Source organism: Siphateles boraxobius, unplaced genomic scaffold (assembly GCF_051911475.1).
Source record: "Siphateles boraxobius isolate OS27281-9 unplaced genomic scaffold, OSU_SipBor_1 46, whole genome shotgun sequence".
Taxonomy (NCBI): domain Eukaryota; kingdom Metazoa; phylum Chordata; class Actinopteri; order Cypriniformes; family Leuciscidae; genus Siphateles; species Siphateles boraxobius.
In genome coordinates this window covers 12,679,693-12,706,516 of record NW_027509097.1, presented here as the reverse complement: position 1 = coordinate 12,706,516, position 26,824 = coordinate 12,679,693, and the positions used below count along the sequence as shown (strand labels likewise).

At 38.0% G+C, this 26,824-nt stretch overlaps 2 protein-coding genes across 24 annotated transcripts in view; both read left to right on the top strand.

Annotated features, from left to right (window-relative positions):
• The window catches only part of calm2b (calmodulin 2b, (phosphorylase kinase, delta)), a 376,281-nt gene that overhangs the window by 141,065 nt on the left and 208,392 nt on the right, over nucleotides 1–26,824 (top strand). The window lies entirely within an intron of this gene.
• The window catches only part of nrxn1a (neurexin 1a), a 204,591-nt gene that overhangs the window by 116,775 nt on the left and 60,992 nt on the right, over nucleotides 1–26,824 (top strand). For 10 of the 23 annotated variants that reach the window (XM_077200870.1, XM_077200865.1, XM_077200871.1 and 7 more), the window contains 7 exons: nucleotides 3,842–4,045; nucleotides 7,019–7,045; nucleotides 15,817–15,939; nucleotides 18,464–18,845; nucleotides 18,940–19,130; nucleotides 19,819–19,992; nucleotides 25,211–25,330. In XM_077200870.1, coding sequence (XP_077056985.1) covers nucleotides 3,842–4,045; nucleotides 7,019–7,045; nucleotides 15,817–15,939; nucleotides 18,464–18,845; nucleotides 18,940–19,130; nucleotides 19,819–19,992; nucleotides 25,211–25,330 — 1,221 coding nt within the window. Of the gene's footprint in view, nucleotides 1–3,841; nucleotides 4,046–7,018; nucleotides 7,046–15,816; nucleotides 15,940–18,463; nucleotides 18,846–18,939; nucleotides 19,131–19,818; nucleotides 20,005–22,220; nucleotides 22,248–25,210; nucleotides 25,331–26,824 lie in introns of all 23 variants that reach the window. The other 13 variants (XM_077200874.1, XM_077200873.1, XM_077200872.1 and 10 more) reach the window with 5 other exon arrangements.

Here is a 26,824-nt window from a genome sequence, read left to right as displayed (position 1 = left end):
CAGCGGGAGCTCCTGCTCGGAGCAGGTGAGCACCTGTTTTGCGGTTGTTAAAGTCTACGTGATACTGTATTTGTAACCCTTCTCTTTTAGAGAATAGATTGAACTTCTATAATGTAGGGGTGGGAGTTAATTTTGGAAACTGATTGGATAATTAAAAGTTGAGGTTAAATACTTGAATGGAGCCAAGCTGAATGAAGTTTGATTGTGAAACATGGAGGTTCAGGTCAGCGTCACCTTCTAGAGTGTCTCCATGGATACCAATGCTACAGCTTCACCGATGTGTGTTACTTAGTTACGCACAACAGTTCTGCTGTGGCTTTCGTTGGAACTATTATTTCGTTGCAAATAGAGCAAACAGTGTTGCCAATACTTTGTTTAAACTGTAAGCTACGTCACTAAATATTACCTTTTTGTTTGTTGAACTGTTATATAAAATAATTGTCACATTTTGCAATCGTGTGGATATTCTGGAAAAATTGCATTCTTGCTCGTTTAATATATTACCAACATTAAAAACAAGAACGCACACAGGATATGTTTCTGCATCAAAGAGAGTTTGAGTCTTAAATCAATCTCAATGCACAGTCTGTGTCTATATTTGTTCTTCATGCTAGTAAGTGCTTAAACCTCACTTTTAAAGGTACATTACACAACAGTAATAAAGCGTTATTTGCTAAGACAGCATATTCTGCAGACAACCACACTGCTTGTGTGGATGCAGTCAGTTTTGACTACAAAAAATTAGGTAATTTGATTGGATGTCATTTATTTTACCATTTAAGGCAATACCTTTTTCCTGTTTTTAAACTAGAGATGGCATTTTGCCTGTTAGAAATACATGCTCGAGTTTAATGTTATTTTAAAATAGGGTAGAATTAAATGAACGGCAAAAATCAGCATTCTGTTGGCATACCCCCTCTGTCACCTAACGTACCCTAGTTTGGGAACCACTGCGTTACTATGATCAGAGACGAGAATTTGTATGTTCCCACTGTACATTTGACTTCCTTGCAGTTAAAACAGTTTATATTATCATTTTTAATAAAGTGATTTAATTTGTTTTTCTGCCTTAAAACTGCTGACAAGCTGTTATTTGTTATACTGTAAATCTTTTGCACATAATCTATATCATAGATATATTTACAATATTTTTTGTCACATCCTGCAGTTTGTCCATTGTTTGGAGGACAACACTGGGAAGATATTATATACAGAAAATATTAGTGTAAACAAAAGAATACTGTTCAAATTGACCCTGAACATTTGACCAGTACTGCACATTGGAAAGATACTGTATACGCTCACATGCACCATTACTGAGCTTCATAATGTATTGATCTCTGCTGTGGCACTAAAAGATAGCATTACACCTTCCTACTGGCCTCATAAATTGAGTTTAGTTACAATGACAAGCTGTTGTATGCCGAGGCTTGTTAGGTAAATCAATGTTTTGCAAGAGTTGAGACATAATACTTACACAACATGACTGCGGTACCTTTTTTTAAATGGCTACATTCTCACACACTCTCTTTTCCTTGGGGGTTGAATGTACATCACATCACTGTGCTGATTAGCATGCATGCTGCCGTATTTGTGTTCCTGTCTTCGTCTTGTTTTCCGCTAACTCGCTCTCTCTGTTATGCTCTCGGGCTCGGCAATGGTGTAACAGAAACAGAGGATGCTGAGACAAGACAGGCATCAAAATAGCAGGAAGAGTGTGTGTCTGTGGGTGTGTGAGGAAGAGGGCAGCCTAATTGGTGATAGCCTGCAGCCTCATCATCTCCAGAGCTCCCTCACAAGTGAGTGATGTCTCTGTACTGGTTCCATGCCAGATGTTGTCCTCTGGCTGAGAGGCCGGTCTTTGCACAGAGGCAGATGTGTCCGGCCTCCATTATCGTGCTAAATTATCTAGGCATATACACAGCACTGAGTTCTTCATCAGAACTATTTTGGCTTTTTTTCTGCTACCGTTCTCCCTATTTTTCAAGGGAATCTCTCATACTCAGCACCTCTGTGGTTTTAAGTGTCCTATACCCATTTTCACTGAAATTGAGGCTAGTGTTCTGAAAACTTTTTTTTTTACTTCACAAAGACCAACTTTTTACACAATACTTAACAATTACCAGTTGACACAAAATTTGTAAACAATGTCATTTTAGACATTTAGAATGTTACAAAAGATTTATTTTCCAAATAAAAGCTTGTCTTTTCGGGGTAAAAAATATTAAGCACCACAACAGATTTTAACTTCAATAATAAATAGTAATGTTTCTCGAATCAAATCAGCATAGAATGATTTCTGAAAGGATCGTGTGAGACTGAAGACTGGAATAATGACTGCTGAAAATTCAGCTTTGCCATCACAGGATTGAATTACATTTTAATATATTAAAGGGATATTTCACCCAAAAATTTTAATTCTGTCATCTGTTACTTACCATCAAGTTGCTTCCGTCAACTGTTTGGTTACCAACATTTTTTTAAAATATCATCTTCTGTGTTTAGCAAAAGAAAAAAATCATACAGGTTTGGAACAACATGAAGGTGAGTAAAATAAATAAATAAATAGAAAACACTTATTTTAAATTGTAATAATATTTCACAATATTGCTATTTTACTGTATTTGTGATCAAGTACATTAGGCCTTAGTGAGCATAAGAGACTTCTTACAGAAAAATCTTTCAGACCCCAAACTATAATATAATATATTATAATGTAATACAATATAAATGTTCCAAATCCATTTCATTCTCTGTTCCATAACAAGCTGGATTCTAATGCAAACATGAGATATTATTTATCAAACAAAATTTATAGCAACCAATTCACATGTATTATATTTGTAAATATATCAGAAGCAACTGTGTAATGCGATGTACTGTACAGTATAGAATTCTCACAATTGTCTTTTGCATTTTAGTTGATCATAATGGGACTGTTTATTAAACATTTCATTGGACTGTCATGTTTTAATGCCTTGCAGATAATTTTTTTTATTCATCTGAAACTTTTGAAAATGATTTTAACAAAGTCAGACCACATTTAGTTTGAGAGATTTTATCAAATTGGTGAAATCTTGGTTGTGGGAAAAGTGGTGGTCTTATATTCTTATATTTTTGTTTCTTTTAATGTATGTTTTACTTGGTTTTTACCATAAAATTTTAAGCTGACATGGTGTAAAAACAAACAAACAAAAACAAAATAATGGGGGTGAATGGGAGGAGTTTTGTGAATCTATTTTTGTTTCCAATTGATACCAGCCCAGAACCAGGTTTTATGCAGGAAACTTGCGGAGTGGTTGCAGATCTCTTTAGGTTGGCATGTGTGTCTCCTCTTCTCTTTCTGGACTGTATATCTCTGATTGAGCAGCTGGTGAGATTATGCCGGTCACTCTGAGACCTCGACTATCTCCCGTTGCAAAATGAGTTGTCTAGAGATTCGGCTCACTAAATTGAATTGCTCTATAAAATAATTGAGATAAGTATAAACAGATTAAAGCAACTGACGGCGGTAAATGGCACTTCAAAAGCCCCTCAGCAGGAATACATTATGTGGTGTCTTCATAAACACTGCCTTGCAATGTAAAAAAGAAATAAAATGTGGTGTATAATGAGTCTTTTTTATGGCATTTATCTTCTGTTTAGACTGAGCAGTTGTGGGCTACTGTTGTGAATTGCTGTTGAGAATTTCAGTGTCTGGCTGTAAAACATTTTAGTAAGCAGTCATTCATCTGTCGCCATCAACACTGGGGTTTATGATAAGTCACGACTCACGAGCTGCTGCCCAGCACTCTCCTTTTTTTAGTATTTCCTAAATTCTCTCTCCTCTTCTCTTTCGCAGATGCCACCATCCTCAGTTATGATGGTAGTAAGTTCATGAAGATCCAGTTGCCAGTAGTGATGCACACAGAGGCAGAAGACGTGTCGCTGCGCTTCCGTTCCCAGCGTGCCTATGGTGTTCTCATGGCAACCACCTCCCGAAACTCAGCTGACACTCTGAGGCTGGAGCTGGACGGAGGACGTGTCCGACTCACTGTCAATCTAGGTACATCAGTCAATTGGAGTGCTCAACTTAATGGCTAATTACACACATACACATCATAGCATGAAATAATTTGTTTTCAATGATATGCAAGCAATTTGTTTGCTATTGTCTAACTTGGCTATGGGGACTTATCATTTACTTCTAATTATATGCACACTATAGACATATTACGTTATATATTATGTTATATTATAATATATTTAGTGCTGGACAACGATTAATTGCGATTAATCGCATCCAAAATAAAAGTTTGTGTTTACATAATATATGTGTGTGTACTGTGTATAACTATTTTGTATATATAAATGCAAACATTTATAGAAAAATGTGTTATTTATGTACAAAATATTTATATATAGTATAAATTATGTATAAATATATACAGCATACATGCAAATATGTATTACATTTATACATGCATGTGTGTGTATTTATATATACAAAATAATTATACACAGTACACACATATATTATGTAAACACAAACTTGTATTTTGGATGCGATTAATAGCAATTAATCGTTGCCATATATTATATTATATTATATTATATTATATTATATTATATTATATTATATTATATTATATTATATTATATTATATTATATTATATTATATTATATTATATTTTTGTTCCCAGAGTACAGATAAGTATATACAGTAGACACACTTTCTCTCTCACAGACATTAAACACTTTAAAATCTTTGTGTTGAAGAGAAGGATGTAGAACCTTCAACGGCCAGAGTCTGCGGCCAAGCGCTCACTCCCAGATGAGCACGCTGTAGACTTTCCCTAACAGAGAGTGCACAGTCCCTGCCTTGTACTGATACACAATAGTCCTTCACCTGCATACTATAGTGTTAAACGTGTCAGGAGTACTGACAAGCCATTGTTCCGCCCAGTACGTTTCATTTACATTTCCCCAGAAGCCAGTACACTTTCCTCCCTCGGTTACACAGCTTAATATCATACAGTCTTGCTCCACTAATAAAGCACCACCGCTGCTGTTTTGCAAGTTCAAGCTAGTTCACAGTAAGTAAATTTGAACATCGGCCATTTAAATGTCCGCCCACATCATGTCAGGTATTTCTCATGCAAAACTGAGCTAAAAACTCTCCCTAAGATGAATGTCATCCATTCCCACCTGGCAGTATGATAACACTGTGCCATTTAACATGTCCGCTTACATATAGCATGTCTAAAACCTTCCAGTTGTCCCAGCAGGCTTAAACCTGCACAACTCCGCTTGCACAAACAGACATGCACCCACACAAACACCACTCATTTCTTCTGGCCCGGAGGGTACTGCACTCGCTGTTAGGGTGGACACACGTTGCTCTCTGGCTGTTAGCGGCCACGATTTTCACTGTGGTTGACGACACGCGACGGGCTGCAGCCTCATGGGAAAAAGATAGAGCTGGATTTGTGTAATGTTCTGAATTCCTCTCGGCCCTCCACTCCATCATAGCACACACTGAAGCATGGACAGCCCGGGCTGAGCACGAGAAATATCGATTCTCCATTCCAGAAGTATGCTTTGCAAAAGATAGTAATGGGAAAGGGGGCCTCCTCACAGGATTCAACATTATACAGTACCAACCAGAACAAAAGCTGTTGTGTTGTGCTGTTCAGTAAGGAGCCTCAGCGGTACTGTACTTTTTAGCGTTTAAAGACCGTTCACCTTGAGTTTTTTTTTTTTTTAAACCTAAGATCTAGGTTTTAGTGTAGAGGTAGATTCACATGGGAACAAAAGTAGCTGTAGGCTGAACATCCTGGATGTTAATAAGTGATATCAGGGCTCAGCAATAAGGACTGTAAGTGTTCGAGTTTTGTGCCAGTTGACAGGCCAATTTTACAAAATGTTAAGGTTAATGTTAAGGTTTATAAATTTGTTATATCAAAGCTGTACAGTTTCTTAATAAATAGACTCTAGTTAATATTGAATGATTTATTATACATATACATATACATATACAGTATATATATTAGTTTGTTGAGACCAGTAAAAATGTTGGCTGCGAAAGTAAAAAGTACAGCAGAAAAAACAATCCTAGTTGTTGAGACCTGATTAGAATTTACTTAAAAGCAGTATTAGTAGCATTAATAATGATCCTGTCAGGATCTTGCCTTTAGGGAAATTACCAAGAGGTGTGTTCTTTATTTTCATGCACACACTCAGACCTCACCCATACTGGCTTTCCTTACAGCTTCACTGTGAGAACCCTCCATACATGTTATTCCTACAGTTCTTCTCACATGCAAGCAGGAAAAATGAACCGTCGAGGGCTGTGGGCGTTTTTATCTACAGGAGCATTCTGAATTCAGCTCTTCTCCCAGGAGGCTAAGGCTTACCGTGGACACGCTCTGGTGCTCTACTGCGACATGTCCATAAACACACGTTTTTCCTCTCCCTCTTATCTTGCGGCCCTTTTCCCATTTCCAAATTCATCAAATATGAGCCGTTCTTTAATTCGTCTGATTTTACTCATTAAAGGGAAATGGTTTTTAAAATGTGCATATGAGAGCATCAGCAGCACCATTGACGAGGACAGGCTGTTTCTCTGGCAAGATTCTCTCTCTTTTCCTCTTTCTGTGCTGCTTTCTGAGCTAACCCAGTGAGCAAATTAATCAATTACCTCTGAATATTCAGTAGTCCCTAAACTCGTATGGAACTGGGTATAATCACATTTCAATACATGCCAAATTTCCCTAATTCTAAATATATTATGGCACAGTGAAGGCATGCATATTCATTAGCGCAGGCAGCGAGTCTGTATCCACTCCACCTGGGGTTCATTATCGGCACGCAGGAGGTAGAAAAGAAAGAGTGCGTATCTGGTCAGCGAAACAGCGCCTCTCCGCTCCACTTGGTTTGCGTGTCCGTCCCCAGTTTGTGGGCGCTTTATTGTAATGGATGTCTGCAGTCATAACCTTGAAGGCTGAATTTACATCTTGTCTGTTCTCCCCCATCTAGACTGTATCAGGATAAACTGTACTACCAGTAAGTGACTCTTCCCCTCTCTTCCTCTTCTCTATGCCTCTTTGATACTGAACCAAAGCGCCCTCTGTATGTGTACTCTTCATTTGTATGTATGTGCGTGTGTGTGTATGGTTTCTGAAGTGTAAAACTTTGCGGTCAAGAAGCCTCTGTGTTTGCGGCCAGCAGGGCTTTGAATGGTGTTTCCAAAGTGTGAGCGAGCTGTCAGGTACGGATAGTTTTTGCCTGTGGGCTGCAGGAGCCTTCAGGCTCCCTGGCAGCCATTTTCTAGGAATGTGAGAAATGGAGCTGACTGAAATGAGAGGAGAGGCGATTAAGTTTCTCACTCACAGATCACACTCCAGCTCACGCAGTTTCCAATAACCCTTGCAAAGATCATTTCCTCAGAGAGCATCTCCTCAAATCCCTCCTCAGCCCCGAGCTTGACAGCCACTGACTGCATCTTGTTTTCCTTCCCTCGTCTTTTTGTTGCTTCCTGCTCACTGCAGAAGGAGAGCCCATCAGGAAGTGTTGGGAAGAGAAAAATGTGGCCATTTTTTTGAAGAATTTGTGATTATTGTGTAGATTGAGTATTTACTTACCTTGTGTTGTTCTTGTTCCATGCTCATATGAATTTTAATTTCTATCTAGGAATAAAAAAGAGATGATAGAATCTTCACCAGGTCTTTTCCGTACAGCAACATATATACTGTAGAGCTGTTACACTCAAATAATAAAAAAAATAGTTATAATATCAGTAGTTCAAATGGCATACGCTATATTTCAGTCATACAATATTATGTTTAAATTAAATGATTTGCTGACCGTCTTCCTCTCCAGTCAGCTGTTAAATGGAGAACTGCTGTGACCAGATCATTGAATCAACCGTGATTCATGAACAAATCAGTCTGATTAGTGAACCACATCAACCGGTTAAAAGAAACTCATTTAAAAGAGTTAATTTTGTACTGATTTGGATTTATGTTTAGCTTACTGATTCAATGATAGTCACAGTAATTTTTTTTATTTTTTTATTTTTGGAGCTTAATAGGTGTGATCTGTCACAAAATAAAATATTTATTGTGTTAATTATTTATGTTATATTAAATTATTTATGGCAGGGGTGAATTTAGTATAATTGGGAAAATTGACTGGGAAAAAATATGTATTAACCCCTATAACCTTTTGGACTATACACACCTGGCAGTTAGTGCATTCTAACATAGTCACTATGAACTATCACTAAAATATTTTGACAAAAAATAAATAAATAACACAGATTTCTACTGTTTGCTTAAAATATCCCTTTAACAGGAAACAGACGTTTTGTGTTAGGAAGTTAGTGTAAGAAAAAAAAGTGATGTGAGGAGAAAGATAGGTGTTCTCCATCTCTGCAGGCTTTGCCAATCTATTTTTTCATTTCTTTTTATTTATTTTTTTAATTTTTTATTTTGAGAACTCCAGCCTACCCTGGCATTGATTCTCTTTAAGCCTCAGGGTAATTAATAGCCATCTCTAAAGTCTCTTTCAAAGGAGTCTTTGTTTTGTTTTGTTTTTGCGTTTGCTTGTTTCCGGTACAAATCTCTTTGAGTGACTCATCATAATGATCAGTTCCCTCATTATCAAACTAATACTCCTCTGCATCAAAATTTGGCCTTCAGAAATATTTGCTTCGTGCTGTTGCATAGTAACAACAGCTCATTTTTTAATTCACAGAGTTTTTCGTCCAATCAAAAGCATACAGAGATTTCAAGGATTTTACCATCTGATAAAGTGCTTTGTCTTACCGAGTGTATTTTGTTTGTGCGTCTTAACAGGCTTTTGTGAGTGTATTATTGTTTTGTTATTTCGTTGCAACCCTGAGCTCAGTTTATTGGCTCATTTGACAATGAGGCAGTTGTCTGTGTTAACCTGAATGCCCAAGATAACAAAGCACCTGAGCTTCCTCGGGGGGCTTTGCCACATCCGTTCGTCTACTCCCTCTGCATAATGGGAGCACAACACACTCCCAGACACAGTAGTCTTGTAAACAGGCCAGTGACAAATTAGGGTGCACGTTGTTAGATTTTTTGCCACGATTCTGCTGTTCGAGACCAGGGATTGTGAAATATATATTTTCTAGTTCTTTCATTGTTGGGCAAATTCAGCAGTCTTGAATCTCTTAGTGTGACATGCCTGTCCTCAAATAAGGATGTCAGATCGGACGCAGACTGCCCAGTCAATGATGTATATCGTAAAATCTGTTGATGTCTCACAGTCTGTCTTGGCTTTTCTCACTTGGCTCGTATCATGCAATCTGACAAGCTGATTCGTAGCTACAAAGCATTTCCATGCACTTGAAAAAAATTAAGTTTGACCAAATCAATAATTAATTTGACATTCTTTCTTAATGTCATGTTAACGCTTTAGACTAACTGAAATCATGCTAGTTTTTGTTTTTGTGATTGTAGCTCGGATTTGTCCAGCATGCGCATTACCATTCGAAAGTTTAACTTTGATAAGAAATTTTAAATGGTTTAAAACATTTGATAAAAAATACAGTCAAAGCAGGAATATTATGACATTTTATGGCAATTTAAAATAACTATTTTAATATATTGTCAAATTTATTCCTGTGATGACAAAGCTGAATTGTCAGCACCATTACTCCAGTCTTTAGTATCACATGATCCTTCAAAAATCAGTCTAAAATGCAGATTTGCTTCTCAAGAAACATTTCTTAAGTTAAAAACAGTTGTGCAGCCTTATATTTTTGTGCAAACTCTGGTATATGTTTTCTGAAGAAAATGGAAGAATCATGTTTATGATTCTTCGATTAATAGAAATTTATTAAAAAAACTTATATTATTATATTTGTATTTTGCAATGCATCCTTGCTGAATAAAATTGGTCTTTATTTTAATTTTTTTTAAATTTACCGACCCCGAACTTTTGAAAAATAGCATATGCACATTAAACAGACCACAATTGTCCTCAGCATCCTGCTCTTGTTCTGAAAGACAGAGGTGACTCACAGTGTGTATTTAATCCTTCAAATATTTGATTATGCATTGTGTCATGTATGCGTAGACAGATAAAGACTATGCAATAACCTGCTGCAGCTCAATTATAACTGTCAATGTAAATGCTCAGAGAGATGGACTGCACATAGGAGAGATTCACAAAGGATGGATTCTTGATTAAAAATGGCTAGACAGACCACAGCGGAATGGAACAGAATATGTTTATAGGTGCATTAACTTCCATGCACCAGATGGATTGAATACATTTGAGATGCTTATGTCATCCCCAGAATTATCTGATCCAGTCCATATTTTTAAAATGGACATTGATCTGACATGCACATATCAAAAGTTTAACTATACGTTTCAAAAATAGCACAGGTGAAATGCAAGAACACATCATGTGTGAACAAATCCTTGCATGTCCCCTAACAGAAGATCTCATGAACAAACTCCAGCCTGATTATTTAATAACACCTTGTGCAGAAGCGCATTTAACGACGACAAGGGGACGACATTTCGATGCATTCAGAGCATCCTTTACTAGAATCAAGAGATTCATGTGAATTCAAAAGGACCTCATTTCTCTGAAACGGCCTCCTCCATAAATATGCAGTAGCGTTGCCTTTTACTGAAGCGGTAGTGTTCATAAATATGCAGTGGCGATGCTCCTGTTTCATTTGTGATGCAGATAGAACAGCGGACAGGGTGAATAGCAATGCTAGCCCTCCGAGCCTGATCTCACTGTTTGTTTGTCTGTATTTACTGATCTTTACACGGTGTGGCTGACTGTATAAGTCTCACATTGTGAGTCCTATGAGAATCGTATTAAAAGGCCATTTACTTATTAAGGTCCCACAATCTCAGCCCTAACCTGGCCTGATTTCTGAGTGATGGAGCAGATGGTCACATCATGATGCCCCCCCATTCCATCACAGCCTCAGTATCCCAGTTTGCCGTAGTGATGTTCAGATCTGGCCAGGACGGATGACTTTGTTTGAACCACTGGGCATCGGACCCAGTGCCTTTTATCCCATATGATTGGCTCTTTAAATGATTTGTTGCTTCCTGATCAAGGCCCAATTTTGTCTCCGAAAGCGAGCCATCAGGAGTCCCAGGGGTTCAAGTTGATACTCTGTCTTCTCAACAACTCATTTGTGTACCAAATGTATGTGCTTTTACCCCAATGGGACTGCATTCTGGAGACGTTAAATAAAGTTACCAGAACATCCTCACCTGAATCTATTCCTTGGAGGGAAACGGTTGCGGGGAGAACTGTTGAAATGGGCCCAAGCCATCAAGCACTCACCTTCACGAAGCACTGTGTCTTGCTGATTGCACTGGGTGTTTTGGCATTGAAGAAGCAAAACAGCTCTCGCTTGACGATGTGCGAAACGCAAAGATGCCGGGAGCTGTCAGGATCCTCCACATCTCCCTCACAGTTGGGCATCTACCCACACAGTAAGGAGCCTTGGGAGATAATTATACACAACTACATATGAACAGAGGGGAAGTTGGAAAAGGTGTGAATGGTCCCATGGAAACCACAGGAACCAATTCCACATCGATAGTGAAGAAGGAAGCCTGGATATTTCTGACGAGTGGTTTGTCACCCGTTGATACGGTTGGGTAAGAGGTCTCGTAAACAAATCATAAATGGAAACGTTTCGCACGGTAGACCCCTGCAGAGAGTTTACCTTTTAACATAACACACAGAAGAAGAGTCTGACTCTGCTGTGTGCTGCTTGTTTACATTCTGTTATTTCAATTTACAAGTCACTCAGGAAGCGGATTCAGTAAGATTTTTTTTCCAGAACGTTTATCAACAGTGTCATTCATTTTGGTTGAGTTTATTGCATTTTTTCTCCACCGAGGAATTGAAAGGGAAACGGTATCCGTTTGATAAATGTGTGCATCAGAAACAGGGTGGCCATCACCGGTTTGGTGTCAGTACGAGTTTTTTATATAGCCTATCCCCTGGTTTCACAGACAAAGCTTAAGCCTAATAGTCCCAGACTAAAATGCATTATTGAACAGTTTTAACTGAAAGCAACTTGCACTAACATATCTTAAAATATGTCAGTACCATTGTTTTGTCTCAAGATGTACACCAGTAATGTTTTTTTCTAAGGCACGTTTATAAAAGCGACTTAAATGTCCTAATTAATCTAAGGCCTAATTCTGGCTTGATTTAAGCCCTGTCTCTGAAACCGGGCCTGAATTTCTTTAAAGAAATCAATACTTTTATTCAGCAAGGATGCATTCAATTTATGGATGCAAAAATATTATGGTTTTCACAAAAAATATTAAGCAGCACAACTGTTTTCAACTGAAAATAATAAGAAACTTTTATTGAGCTCCAAATTATCAGAATGATTTCTGAAGGATCATGCGTCACTGAAGACTGGACTAATGATGCTGAAAACTCAGGTTTGCATCACAGGAATACATTTTATTTTGAAATGTATTCAAATAGACAAACAGTTCTTTTAAATTCTAATAATAAAATAATTCACAATATTAAAATTTTACTGTATTATTGATCAAATGAATGCAGTCTTGGAGAGCATAAAAGACATTAAGCATTAAAAACAGGGCACTGATGGCAGCCATTTTCTTTTTTCCTAGCAAATTTGGGGAAAAAAGAAACACACACACACTCTCTCTAAGGAAGTGAAAAGAAAGCCTTTCCCTTTTTGGTAAATTTAAGAAACAGGCCATAGATGGTGGCCATTTTGTTTTTTCAAGCACATGTAGGCGTTCATAGATTTTTAAGTCAGTTCAACCCTCAAAATATATGGTGATATCTGTCTTGTTGCATCTTTTTCTGCGCTCAAGGACACGGCTTCTTCTTGTCTGTATCCATCTCAAAAAGACAGAATCAGGGATTCTGAGCAAAAAGAGATGTATTATTTAAGCTCCCGTGGAGAAACAGAAGCACAGGCTTCTCATGTTTGAACAGCCATCTATTGTGCAGCCTCATCTCTCTGTTTTTTGTATTCTCATTAATTATCTGTGCCAGCCATAGCTACTCCTGTCGTGTGTGTGTGTGTGTGTGTGTGTGTGTGTGTGTGTGTGTGTGTGTGTGTGTGTGTGTGTGTGTGTGTGTGTGTGTGTGTGTGTGTGTGTGTGCGTGCGTGCGTGCGTGTGTGCGTGCGCGTGTGTGTGTGTGTGTGTGTGTGCGCGTTTATGAGAGTTGTTCTTCTTCTGACACGAAGAACAATCCGTGGCCAATTAGGGACTCTGCCTCCCCAGGGTGACAGTGTGTTCAACCAAGAGAGTGCTGTCACATCAGCTCATGGGTTGTTAATATGGTCTGAGTGTCAGCAGGATGAAAGATGTATATTTAGAAACCAGTGGGGTCACTATACGCTCTTGGCTAAATCAAGCTATAGGTTGAGAGCAGCATTTTGGCTAGTTAGGGGTTTACACTTCAGGGATCCATATTTCCACCTAGGGTCTCTGACATTTATAGTTGCACCATTGAAATGGTTCGGCTGTTCAGATTTTGATGACCTTTAAATTATTTTTTATAAAAACTGCTTCATACGACAGAATGAAATGTGAGGCGTATTGGTTTAAGGTTGTAGTTTTATGTTGTGGTTATTTATCATGCTGTGATTTGAAAGTTACTGTTTTAACCTGCTCTGCACCATGAACAACAAAAAAGACAGTATCCTCCTGTTTGAATTATGATTTAGCAGAACATTTCCTTTTATTATCAGTAACCATAATTCCTAATAAATTAAACCTCTCACCCACATGGGTGGTCGCGGACAGGTGCGGAGGACACAGTCGATACCAGTGTCAGAATTTTATTTTATTATAAAGGGAAGGGTCAATATTTGCCTCCTTGAATTGATCTTCAGGGCCATTTTTTACCTTTATTTTGTACTTTTAAATGTTTACCTACCATACATATTTTTTAACACACAGTATGCCATCCTGAACCAATTTATAATAAATATAAAGAATAAAATGATATATATATAAAAATGTAAGGTAAAGATTAATAATAAATATATATATATATATATATATATATATATATATATATATATATATATATATATATATAATATTTAATATAATATGGCTGTAACATCCATATTTCAAATTTGTCAGACGATCAAAGAGTTTGTAAAATGACTTTAGCATTGCTGATTAGTCAGTCCCAGTAGAGCTGAATTACTGTGTCCTCAATATGAAGATCGTCCTGCCTCAAAATGGCTGCCTGCGCTTGTTTCACATGGGTATCGTTCTCAGCTGGATGAGCTAGATATCAGTGCATCTCATCTCTCCTGGCCTAGACGCGTGTATGTGTGTGTGTGCGCGCGCGTGTGTGTGTGTGTGTGTGTGTGTGTGTGTGTGTGTGTGTGTGTGTGTGTGTGTGTGTGTGTGTGCGTCTAGTCTGTGTTCTCCTGCTAGCCCTGTCCTGTCAGAGCTCTGTAGCCAGCCTCTGCCCGCCTCTGTCTTATTTAACTCTGCCCTCTCTCTCCACCCTGGGAGATGAGAATCAAAGTGACCGGACACACGCAACCATCTGCCCCAGTTCCATGGCAACAAGCTGCCCTCCCAGACAGAGGGAGAGGCTTTTTGTCTATGCTGCTTGCGAGTTTATCTGAACACTACTTCCTAATAAAGGCAGCCGTGGACCTTTAGCTGTCTCTCCAGCTGTCCAATCACACACTGTCACCTTTTCACATATTATCTTTGTGCACTGATGGTCAAAGGCCTAAAAAAAGCACATGTCATGTCTTGTATATTGCCGGAGGCTTAATAGTGCTGCCCCTTAGTGTTTCCTCTCAGTGGTGGCTTTTTCTTTTTCTTTTTCTTAGATCTGCAGAGATTCCTTTAGGTGGCGTTGTTGCGCAGTCTGAAACCTTACATGCTGCTGCTTTTCTTTCCCTCAGAGCTGGCTGATCTGGATTCATAGTAATTGAGAGCAGGGAGGGATAGAAAATCGATTGGGAGCCTGGCAGTTCTTTAATGGCAACTCTTTTTACCTGTTATCAAGTGAGATGGGCTGCAGGGGCCCCTGAAAATGACACGCTGCCCTTTTAGCGACAGTCTGACTGATGAGGAGAGACAACGACGTGTCAAAGAGAGCCAGAGCGGCTGAAATCACAAAGCCTACAGGCTCCTCTTCGCACGCTTTGATCATCTAGTGAAAGCTCGATTGGAGCCCAGAGGTCTGGGGCCCCGTCGAACTCGACGCACGTGTTCACGGCACAAAGGGGAGGCTCTAAAGCCGAGAAATTGCTTTCTCGAATAGAGTTTACAGTCTGTAGGTTTTTTGGATGTGCTTCGTAAACCGCTCAGGAATTGTAAGGACGTGAGAAGCATATGCAGCTGAACATCACTCAACTGAAAAACAGACGCAGGTCCGTTTCCTCAAGGAGGGCCGTCATAAAAACAGTTGAATGGCTCCATCTGGTGGTGGAAGTGGGATAAAACCGTTGAGTTCACTTCATGTATTGAATGCCAACAAATTGTTTTTTTTGTTGTTGTTTTTTTTTTAAGGGGAGACTGAATTCATTACAGGGTTGGCCACAAGACCACAGGACATTCAGTAGATAGATCTAAATGTGTGAATGTGATGTGTGACAGAGTCATTTCCTCTGCTGTTTATCTATGAACCCTCTTTTCTTTTTCTCTACATGGATATCAGTCACCTCTCTACACCCCCTTTATTTTATTAGTTTATCCCGTTTCACAACCCCTTGCTTCCTCTGTCTCTCTATCACTCTGTCTTTCTACCTTCTGTTAACCACTGTGTGGGACATGTTATAGGTAAAGGTCCAGAGACCATATTTGCGGGCCAGAACTTGAATGACAACGAATGGCACACAGTTCGTGTCGTCAGAAGAGGCAAAAGCCTGAAGCTATTGGTGGATGACCTGCAGCCATCTGAAGGTACATCATATTCTCAAATATTCTTTGATAGTGAGTATCCTATGCCCTTTAGAGCACTTGTGGATAGTTTAAAGTGTGCAGAGCGTTATTGTCTGACCCTATACTAACATATACGTCACTGATACTTTGTTTGGGATTAAAACGTTAACTTACATTAAAGGTATAGCGGAGGATCTTTCCGAATTTTAGAGAAGACCCGCCCTCTCCAATTTGTTTAAAAATGCACATGCGCAACACTCTATTTGCTCCCGAGAGGGAACGCCTATTAAACGTGTTGAGTGACCGAGGACTCAAGACATGATATGCAATGGAGAAGTAGCTTGTTGCATTTGTGTAATAAATACTATGGTGAACACATTGTAATTATCGAAAATGAACACACAAGGTTTTAGAATATTTCAACGTGATACCATTTACCATTTGGTCATAAGGCTACTTTAGACAAATTGAGATGTTTACCGTGTCTACGCGGTGCATGACTTGTGCCAGGGCTATCATCGCTAATCATAGCTTACATTAACTTTTACTAGCAGTGATTTTAAACGGATTTCTCCAAATAGCATGACAAACTTTACCTGTCTAGTAGAATCTTCGCGACTGCGGCATCAGTGGGAAGCCTAACCTGTGCTTTTAGCGCACGCCAGCGTGTGAAATATTCACCCAAAATCACTCTGGTCTTGTTTCTATATTCTGCGGCCTTTCTCTTCTTATCATACACTTCGTATACATTTTTTCTCTTTCGACCCTCAGCCATTTTCAAAGGAATGGCTGAAACCGTAACTCATCACACATAATACACCTGAAAGTGCGCATGCGCAGAAAGCGAAAACTACATAGGGACGAGCACCTACCGTATCACCAGAATGATTGACAATTAGGTGGACCAATAGTATAGGCTACTCACCAGGAAAAAGAAAATCCTCCGCTACACCTTTAACATAACAAAATTCAAGATTGCTATGGCAAAAAAAATTTACAAAAAAGATTCAAATATGACCTGTTTGCGTCTCTAATAAAAACATTTTTTTTACTTGGATTATGAAAATATGTAAATATTTTCTGCTGTATGTATAAAAAATTATATACACAACCATTTCAAAACTATGGGGTCGATAAGATTTATTTGATGGACAAAAAAATAAAAAAATAAATATATATATATATATATATATATTATTTATTTTATTTTATTTTTCATGTGACAGCATAGCTGAATTTTACTCCACTGTCACTTTTGATAAATGTAATGCATTCTTGATGAATACAAGTATTTCTTTTGAACAGTTGTGTAATTTTATAAATATAAATTATATAAAATATGTAATCCTTTCATTGTTGATATAGACCTTAGGTCTATGTAAGATAAAAACAAAACTCACATGTGATTTCAAAATCAATACCACAGGTATTTTATACGTATATAAATTGATTTAGGAGTGGTGATGGAGCAGTGGATAAGACACATGCCTTTGGTGTGAGAGACCCGGGTCCGAATCCACTCTGAGACACCAATGTGTCCCTGAGCAAGACACTTAACCCCTAGTTGTTCCAGAGGCCTGCGACCTCTGAAATATAGCAATTGTAAGGCGTTTTGGATAAAAGCGTCGCTAAATGTATATAAAATCATTATTAATTGCTTTGTTGATAAAGTTACTGGGTGTAAGAGAGAGTTTTAAAATCCAATGTAAGATAAATAAACCACCTGTAGTTTAAAGAAGAATGAATGGGACATGCCTCCTTATGATCATAATTATTTTAAGTAAACATCGCACTTTGCTAATAGACATATAAAAGATCGATTCATTGAGGGATTGAGTGGCTCACCTTCAATAGCCTTCCCTCAGTGCTCCTCAAGGGGCAAAAACACCTTTTGCAATTTGCCCAGTAAATGAACGTCATATGAAAAGGGTAGTGCTTTCCCACAGTGTCGTACAATCATCTTTATTTTCTCGCTGAACTTACTAGTGTAGTCGACACTTTGAAATATACTTGGTATTTTCTTTAATGCTGATGCATTCGGAGGCCTAACCACTAAGGGAATACATTATACTCACATAACCTTCCTGATTTTAGAGTCAAAGAGCTTTCTCTTGGGAAGCTTTAAAAGAAGTTTTTAAAATATTTAAAGACCTCTTTCTCTCCCACTGATTTGCAGAAATATGATTTTTTTCCTTCAAGTTCCCTAAAATACTTCTGACATTCTTACAACTCTTTATGCTTTCGTGTTTTCAAGTCTCTGATGTTTGTTAAAAATCTCAATTTACTGCAGTAGATTTGAGATGACCCACTTGACAACACTGTGGCCCTGTCCTGAGTAGCGCACTTTACGTATATGTACATGTGGTCCTGCCATGGCTTGTACGTGTCTGCCAAGCCCACAAGACCGTATCACATCCCATTTGTCTACTTCATGACTGTACTGTATTCAGCATTACTCTTTGGGTGGTAGTTGGGACAGGGCCTGTGTTTTGACACCCTACCCATTCCTGTATTAAATCTGTTTTCGATTATTCGCCTTGGTAAGGTCAAATCACGGGGGACCACACGCAGCTGGAGTTCCACAACGTGGAGACGGGCATCGTTACAGAGAAGCGGTACATGCCCGCCGTGCCCTCCAACTTCATTGGACACCTGCAGGGTCTGTCCTTCAATGGCATGTCCTACATTGACCTGTGCAAGAACGGCGACATTGACTACTGCGAATTGAACGCCATGATCGGCTACAGGAGCATCGTGGCAGATCCGGTTACCTTCAAGTCTCGGTCTAGCTATGTGACCTTGCCCACCCTGCAGGCCTATTACTCCATGCACTTGTTTTTCCAGTTTAAGACCACTTCACCAGATGGGCTCGTCCTGTACAACCGAGGAGATGGCAATGACTTCATAGTAGTAGAGCTGGTAAAAGGGTAAGCCCAATTAATGTTTAATGTGCCATGTTTCATACATTTAGAACATGTGACAAGTCCTTCACTGGATGTTTTCATGACTGTTTGCATGCAGATATCTCCATTATGTGTCAGACCTGGGAAATGGAGCTCATCTCATCAAGGGAAATTCCAACACACCTTTGAATGACAATCACTGGCACAATGTGATGATCTCAAGAGACACAAATAACCTTCACACAGTTAAAATAGACACCAAAATCACCACACAGACTACCATGGGAGCCAAGAACCTGGATCTGAAAGGTACTTTTGATATTCTCTTTGATTTCAACTGATTTCAACTTTGATTTTAAGCTGAACTAGATACAATTATTATATTATATTATATTATATTATATTATATTATATTATATTATATTATATTATATTATATTATATTATATTATATTATATTATATTATATTATATTATATTGGGTGACTACCATTCAAAAGTTTGGGATCTGTAAGATATTTGCAATGTTGTTTCAAGAAGTCTCCTATGCTCACCAAGGCTTCAGCAACCATTAGTCCAATCTTCAGTGTCATATGATCTTTCACAAATCATTCTAATATGCTGGTTTGGTTAGATTTTTTTCAGGAATCTTTAATCTATATAAAGTTTGAAAGAACAGCATTTGAAAAAAAAAATAGATATAATTTGTAAGATTATAAATGTCCTTACTGTTACGTTTGATCAATTTAATGCATCCTTGCTGAATGAAAGTATGGAAGAAAAAAAAAAACGTGCTTACCCCAAACCTCTGAACGGTAGTGAATACGAGTTATTTACCTTAGTCCCAAGTTGTATTCACATGTTGTCTACTGCAATAAACAAAAGGACCAGCAGGGGGAAGTGGTGTACCTTTTCTATGGATATTTAAAAAACATGCTCCCCTGATATTTGAAATGAAAAGACATTGTCAGTCAGAGCATATTTCCTGTCTCTGCAGGTGATTTGTATGTGGGAGGTGTGGCCAAAGAGATGTATAAGGACTTGCCAAAGCTGGTGCATTCTAAAGAGGGCTTCCAGGGCTGCTTGGCATCTGTGGACCTGAACGGCCGTTTGCCAGACCTGCTGTCAGACGCACTGTCCAACGCCGGCCAGGTGGAGAGAGGATGCGAAGGTGAGGAAAACGGTATGAATGGCACAGACACAAAGCCGGCTTAGTGCGGTCCTTCGCTAGATGACTGCAATCTCCAATCCTTGTCTCATCTCATGCATCCTCATCCTCTCTGCTTCTTGTTCTCTTCACTATCTGTTTTGTGTTTTCTTCATGCTGGGCCAGTTTTAACAGGTTTCAGGGTTCTTTTCCTCTATTGGAAACGGGTGTCGATTAGGGGTGAACGATACGGACATGTCCCTAGCAATGTCAAGAGACCTTGTGTTTTCCCCAAGCTAAAACGGTGATGAAGCTGAATATATGAGAGGAAAGAGACTGGTTATTGCCAGTGTGTTAGTTGCATATTAATTAGGGCTGCTAAAGGTAACAGTAATCTTTTTTTCATCAAAGCAAATAAAAGCGAAGCATCAGTGGAATACAACTGAGAATGGCTATTTTTGCTAGCCTTTTGCAGCAATCCAAAGGGCCAGACTAAATAATAGTGTTTTATGTCCTTGAAATATTAATTGAATGAGACAATTTGAATCCATTTTGTTCATTATTAAAAGGATAAACTGTTTAAAATAGAAATATAAGAATAATCATAAGAAGAAGTGATTCAGCACTTTTATGCTGAAGGTTCATGTGACATTGAAGACTGGAGTAATGGCTGCTGATAATTCAGCTTTGCATCACCGAAATAAAATAGTATTTAAAACATATTCAAATAGAAAACAGTTCATTGAAAATGTAATAATATTTCACAATATTTCAGTTTTTACAGCATTTTCGATCAAATGAATGCAGCCTTGGTGAGCGTAAGAGTCTCTTTCAAAACAAAAGCAGCAGCTTTTTTTATCCATAGAACTATTAGCTAAGAACTATTATTATTAATATTTTTTAACATTCTCTTTATTAAATTTTCTACATTGGCACAAAGAAAAAACTCCAACAAAATTCACTTTGCAGATACAGTGTGCAGTAATATTCTTATATATGTAAACAATTTATATTTTAACACAAGTAATGATATAGGAAAGAAAGGAAAGAAAGAAGAAAAGAGAAGAGAAAAAAAAAGAAATGAAAAAAGAAATAAAAAGGATGGGGGGAGGAAGTAGTAGTAGTAATGGGGTTAAGGTTCAATTATTGCTGTCTAATTCCAATAATTAATAAAGGGTTTCCATTCTGTATAAAAAATTATCTGTCTTAGTTTTTAACGAAAATCGAATCTTTTCCAGTTGAAGGTGGTGCATAACGTCTCTAATCAGGGCAGAGCAGTGAGGTGGATTTTTTTGTTTCCAGTTGAGCAAAATCAATCTATGTGCTAAAAGTGAGACAACTGTGACAACAAAAATTGCCATAACTGGGTCTGGGTCTAGTGGTTTTAGACTGCTATTATTTTAAAATGAATCTTAACTACAGACTAACTGTAACCCAACTGCTTAAAGAAAACCTACTTTTTATATTTCCCGGAATTTTTTTTTAGCAATTTTGTCTGAAAGTATGACAAAATACACACACATTTAGTCAAGTTAAGTAATTTATATAGGGCTTTTAACAATATAGATTGTTTCAAAGCAGCTTTACAGCGATAATCGGAAATTAATGTAACAGAGATTGTTTTGGTTTTACAGCAGTTCCAGCTAAAGTTAGTTTTGATTGATTCACTTTCGTCGCAACGATCATTAGTTATTAACTTAGGGGCCGCTATCACAACCTTTTTTTTTTTTTTTATCGCCTCCGCGTAGCCATGTGAACCGGAATTATCCTGACAGCGTTTTATCTGTGGAGAGGTAAAGGGAAGGGAAGTAGGCTTTCACAATGGAGAGACTGACACTTCAGGATATAGTGTTTATATCCATCAGAATATTCAATTGTAAAATAGTCTCTGATATTTGCTAAGAACCACAACATTAAAAGTGCATATAAACCTTTGATTTAAATGCATATTTTAATTTTTAGTAGAAAATTTAGGGAATGATCATGGCTGAAAAATGTCCTTCTGTTCAAACCAACCCTACGCTTACTGGCTTTTATCATGTCTGTTCCTGATTGACTCTTTTTTTTGTCTTCTCTAATTCCTCTTTTCTTCCCTGGGTCTTTGTCTACTTTCATGTACTTTCCTTATTTCCTCTCTCTGTTCCCTTACATTTTAACAACTTAATTTGTTATAATCACAGACATTCCAGTGCCTCTACTAACATCTTATATATTATGTTTTGTTTTTTTCTTTTCTGTTTGGCTGACAAAAGTTGCATTGCTGAAAGCTGACTTGCAAGGTAGATAGCCATATGTGTGTCTCAACCGGTGCCCCCTCCTCCCCTCCTCCAGTGTGACCGTCTGATGTCGTAGATAACCTTTAGATAACCAGCAGCCGTTCTAGTAACTCCATCACTGTAAATACAAGCACAGTCCGCACACCTTGTATTTACAGCCCCCCGCTCTTAAAATGTCTCAGAGTGTCCTGCGTCATAGTTTTCCCTCACTTACCCGTCACTTCTCTTTTCATTGGAGCATACATCTGTTCTGTGGTTTACTGGAGGCATGCGCCCCCCTTCCCTGTTTCGACAGTGCCCCCCCTCCCCCTCCCCCTCACCCACTGCATGTGGTCCCAACTCCTTCCACACACAAAAATGCGACGGAAATAGTCTGTAGCCTTTACCCCCGATAAAGGCCTTAAAACTAGATGGAATTTCCCAAGCGGTTAGGGAATCTCTCCCGTGAGTTCGAAGCCAGATTACTCCGCTCAGATACATAACACTTGGTTTGAGAGAATCTCATCGGGGGAATGAGCCAACCCTCTGTTTCTCTGCCCGAGACTTAAATGAGCTTTGCTCAGACAGATCAGGTGAGACAGGAGGAGCGGCGCTCATCTGAATCGCACCGGCGGCTGTCGTATAGCGCTTCTCTCTCTCTCTCCTCCTCCTTCTCCATGCCAGACTCGCTTCACTTCCGAGTCAAGTGGCCAAGCCGCAAATGTGCGACTGATTGGCCAAATGGCTGAGTGATGGAGAGGAGGGAGCGTTTGAGGGCCAGGGGCCTGTTTTACATGCCGGCTGAAGTAATGAGAGAAATGAGAACAGAAGTGTTTCCGCAGGCTGTAATATGCCTGGCCCGTCGCCCCGTCGCTTCGCTTCTGTAGACCGAACACAAAATGAGCTGTTCCAGACGGCCCCCATTTATCTTACAGCCCCGAGTCCCCAGGGAGTGCTGCTGCTTTAAACTCACCTCAGCAATACTAGGAGCAGATGTTATTATCACACAGGGGCCTGTATTATTACTGCAGCCAATACACTGCCTATTACCACCAATGCTACTCTGTCAGCCTCTGGTGCAGTGCTTGGATTGCACTTTAAAATCAAGTCTCCTGTCCACATTTAATGTCTTCTTGAGTAATGAGATCGATTAAAGGTGCACTCAGTGATTTTATTTATTTATTTATTTTTATCCTTGTTGTTTAAAAAAAGTTTTACACTTAAAGAAATGAATAATACTTTTTAAAGACATGTTGAGATCCATTTATCTTGGTAACCTCCCTATTATTATATACTTTAACTTATGGAATAAGTTAATCATGACCAATGTTTGGGTACGTAAAGTAATTACGTAATCAGATTACTTTTTTTAAAGTAATGAGTAAAGTAACGCATTACTTTTAAATTTACTACAAAATATCTGAGTTTGTTTTTCATATAAGTAACGCAAGTTACTTTGTTTTCTCATTTATTGACCTCTACTGTACAGGCGTGAATTTGCATTTCCTTCATTTTGAGTGTTATTCATTTCAGAATAGAACTTTTGAATAGAACATTTGTTTTTTTCTGTTATTAAAAAACAAGCAAGCAAGCCCAGCCTAGGTGAGAAAAAGTAACGTAACGCATTACTTTTCATAAAAAGTTACTAAGTAATGCGATTATTTACTTTTTTAGGGGGTAACACAATACGGCAACAAAATAATACTCTTTTTTTTTAAAGAAGGATAGCTTAAATTGATCAAAAGTGACAGTAAAGATGTTTATAGTGTTACAACAGATTTCTATTTCAAATAAATCCTGAAAAGAATTATGACTTACACCAAAATTTCAAGCAGCACAACTGTTTTCAACGTTGATAAAATGATAATAATATGAAATATTTCTTGAGCAGAAAATCAGCAAATTAGAGTGATTCCTAAAGGATCATGTGACACTGAAGACTGTAATGGCTGAAAAATGTAGCTTTACTATCACTGGAATAAATTACATTTTGAAATATATTAAAACATAAAACAATTAGGTTTTTATTTTATTACATTTTAAATTGTAATATTCAAAAACATTTTAAAAAAAACGTTACTCGCCCCCAAAATTTTAAACGGTAGTGTACATCTAAACCACTAGGTGTCAGTATAAGTCCAACAGGGAATCTAAGAATGTCTACTTCCCAACTAATATACAGTGCAAAAGGCAGTATGTCAAATGAGGAGTATGTCCGAATAGTATTCATGAAACTGCCCGGTGTGCATCTAGTGGACACTTGACTATTGCATCATATTGTAAATGACAGGAAACAGAGTCACAGCTAACATCATGTGTCATTGTCAACATACTCAAAGTGTGTCCAGATTGTATTAATACCAAACATATGCATCATTTAGACTTTATAACAGTCACGAAGTAAGTTCATTAAACGCAGTACATACTCAGACAGTATGCTGTCTTATTATCCAGTGCAACATAAAGAAAATACAAAAAATTACTGAGTGTACCTTATAAGCTATGTTTTGCACAGGATTTATTTAGAGATCACCATGGTTCATAAATCTAAGATAATGACATGAAGTAAGCTATAATAAGCACACTCATTATGCTATATGTAATCACATTAAATTGGAAAAGATTTATGTTTTTCTTTTTCAGAAGTAATATTTGAATGTAGCATTTTGAATTCATATTGTATTCTTCGCCTAATTCAGATCCCTAAAGAGTGTTAAAACAGAAGATTTAGTTTTTTTCATCTATGGGGATTGGGGAGTGAGCAGATGGGACGGTTCTATGGGACTGTTTCATCTGCAATAAAAGCCTTTCTCTAGTTTGGATTTTATGTTGTAAGGGGCCTGTTAATTTATATACCATTCTCTCTCTCTCTCTCTCTCTCTCTCTCTCTCTCTCTCTCTCTCTCTCTCTCTCTCTCTCTCTCTCTCTCTCTCTCTCTCTCTCTCTCTCTCTCTCTCTCTCTCTCTCTCTGTCATCGGTCTCTTCAGGCCCCAGCACTACCTGTCAAGAGGATTCCTGCTCCAATCAGGGTGTGTGTCTGCAACAGTGGGAGGGCTTCAGTTGCGACTGCAGCATGACATCATTTGGAGGACCGCTCTGCAATGACCGTGAGTCTATCACCTCTCCTGCTTTTCAACTACTGTAGAAAAACACAATGCACTGATCCACAATCATCCAAATTAGTTTGTCAGTGGATGAGAGTACTTGTGCTGCTATTAATTATGGGATTCTTAAAACATCAGCCAGCTTGGTGGCTATTATATTTTTGGAAAATGTATTGAATATGTAAACTGTGAAAAATAAACACGGACTTTATATTCAAACCTCATGCACTATACGTAATACAAAGATTGAGATCAAAAGATATGAGATTCCACTGATGCATCAGATGTGACCTGTCACATTGAATTAAGATGGAATCTCAGTGACCTTTAGAAAGTGAAGGCTAGCATACTGTGTACTGGATACTACACAGAATACACCACATGCTCCCAGAACAATAATGTGCAATTAGTGTGTATGCCTTTTGAACAATAACATTTCAGATTTTAAAAAGTAGTTAGCTACATTGTCACATTGCCTATTCAGAGAGCAAGTCCAATTATCATCTCAGAAGTAAAAACGGTTATTTTGCATTTGTAAAAAAAAACATGTGTTGCATAGCAATGTTTATTTGTTTTGCTTTTAAGATAAAATCATGGCTGATATTATCTACGGTTTATTTGTCACACCCAGTGTGTATTTGAAATCTTTGCAGCCAATATACGCATTAGAAAATATAAAAGACCATCCTGTTTAATGTATACAGGGAAATGTATATCTACCATAATAATCTTACTATACTTTATATATGTAGTGATCATACTGTACAGGAAACTGTATACCTCAATGAAAAAATACATTTTTAAACATAACTGAATTAAAAAGGTCAAATTTTTTTATTATTTCAAGATAACTTATTCAAGATGCAACATGGATGAGATTATGTGACAATGTTGATACTAAAAACTATTGTTTCATTTACTATGTTTAAAGGCAAAGTGTATACTGTTTAGTATTCACTAAATAAGTTAGGATTCATATCTGAACAGTCATATTGTGCTTACTGCATGCATACTGCCAAAATATTGCAGTCTTCTGCTACACCACCAGAGGGGGTTAGTGGACAGTGCATTGCTGGGATCTGTACCAAGTTATATATCGCAATATACTACGACAAAAACAAAAAAAAAATAGACTTAATACACTGTTTTCATAGATTTAAATTATATCTAGAGGAACAAGTGTTCTTGGATTTGTGTGTGTGTGGGCATTTATGAATGGGTTTGTAATATTGAGCTGTATCACAAGAAAAGCATTGACTGAATTTGGTGTGAAAAGCCCCAGTGCTTGTTGCCTGTGAAAGTGCTGAGTGCCAGGAATCTGAAGCAGAGTGAAAGTCCTTGAGATGGTTTACGGAGAAGATCTATTACAGGCTCAAGCCATGCACAGCTAATCCATTCTGCGGGTTTGCCAAACTGATAAGAGCCCGCTTTTGTTCAGGAGGAAGAAACCACATAGACAGCTTGCATTACATCATCCGCATCCCCACACCTCGCTGG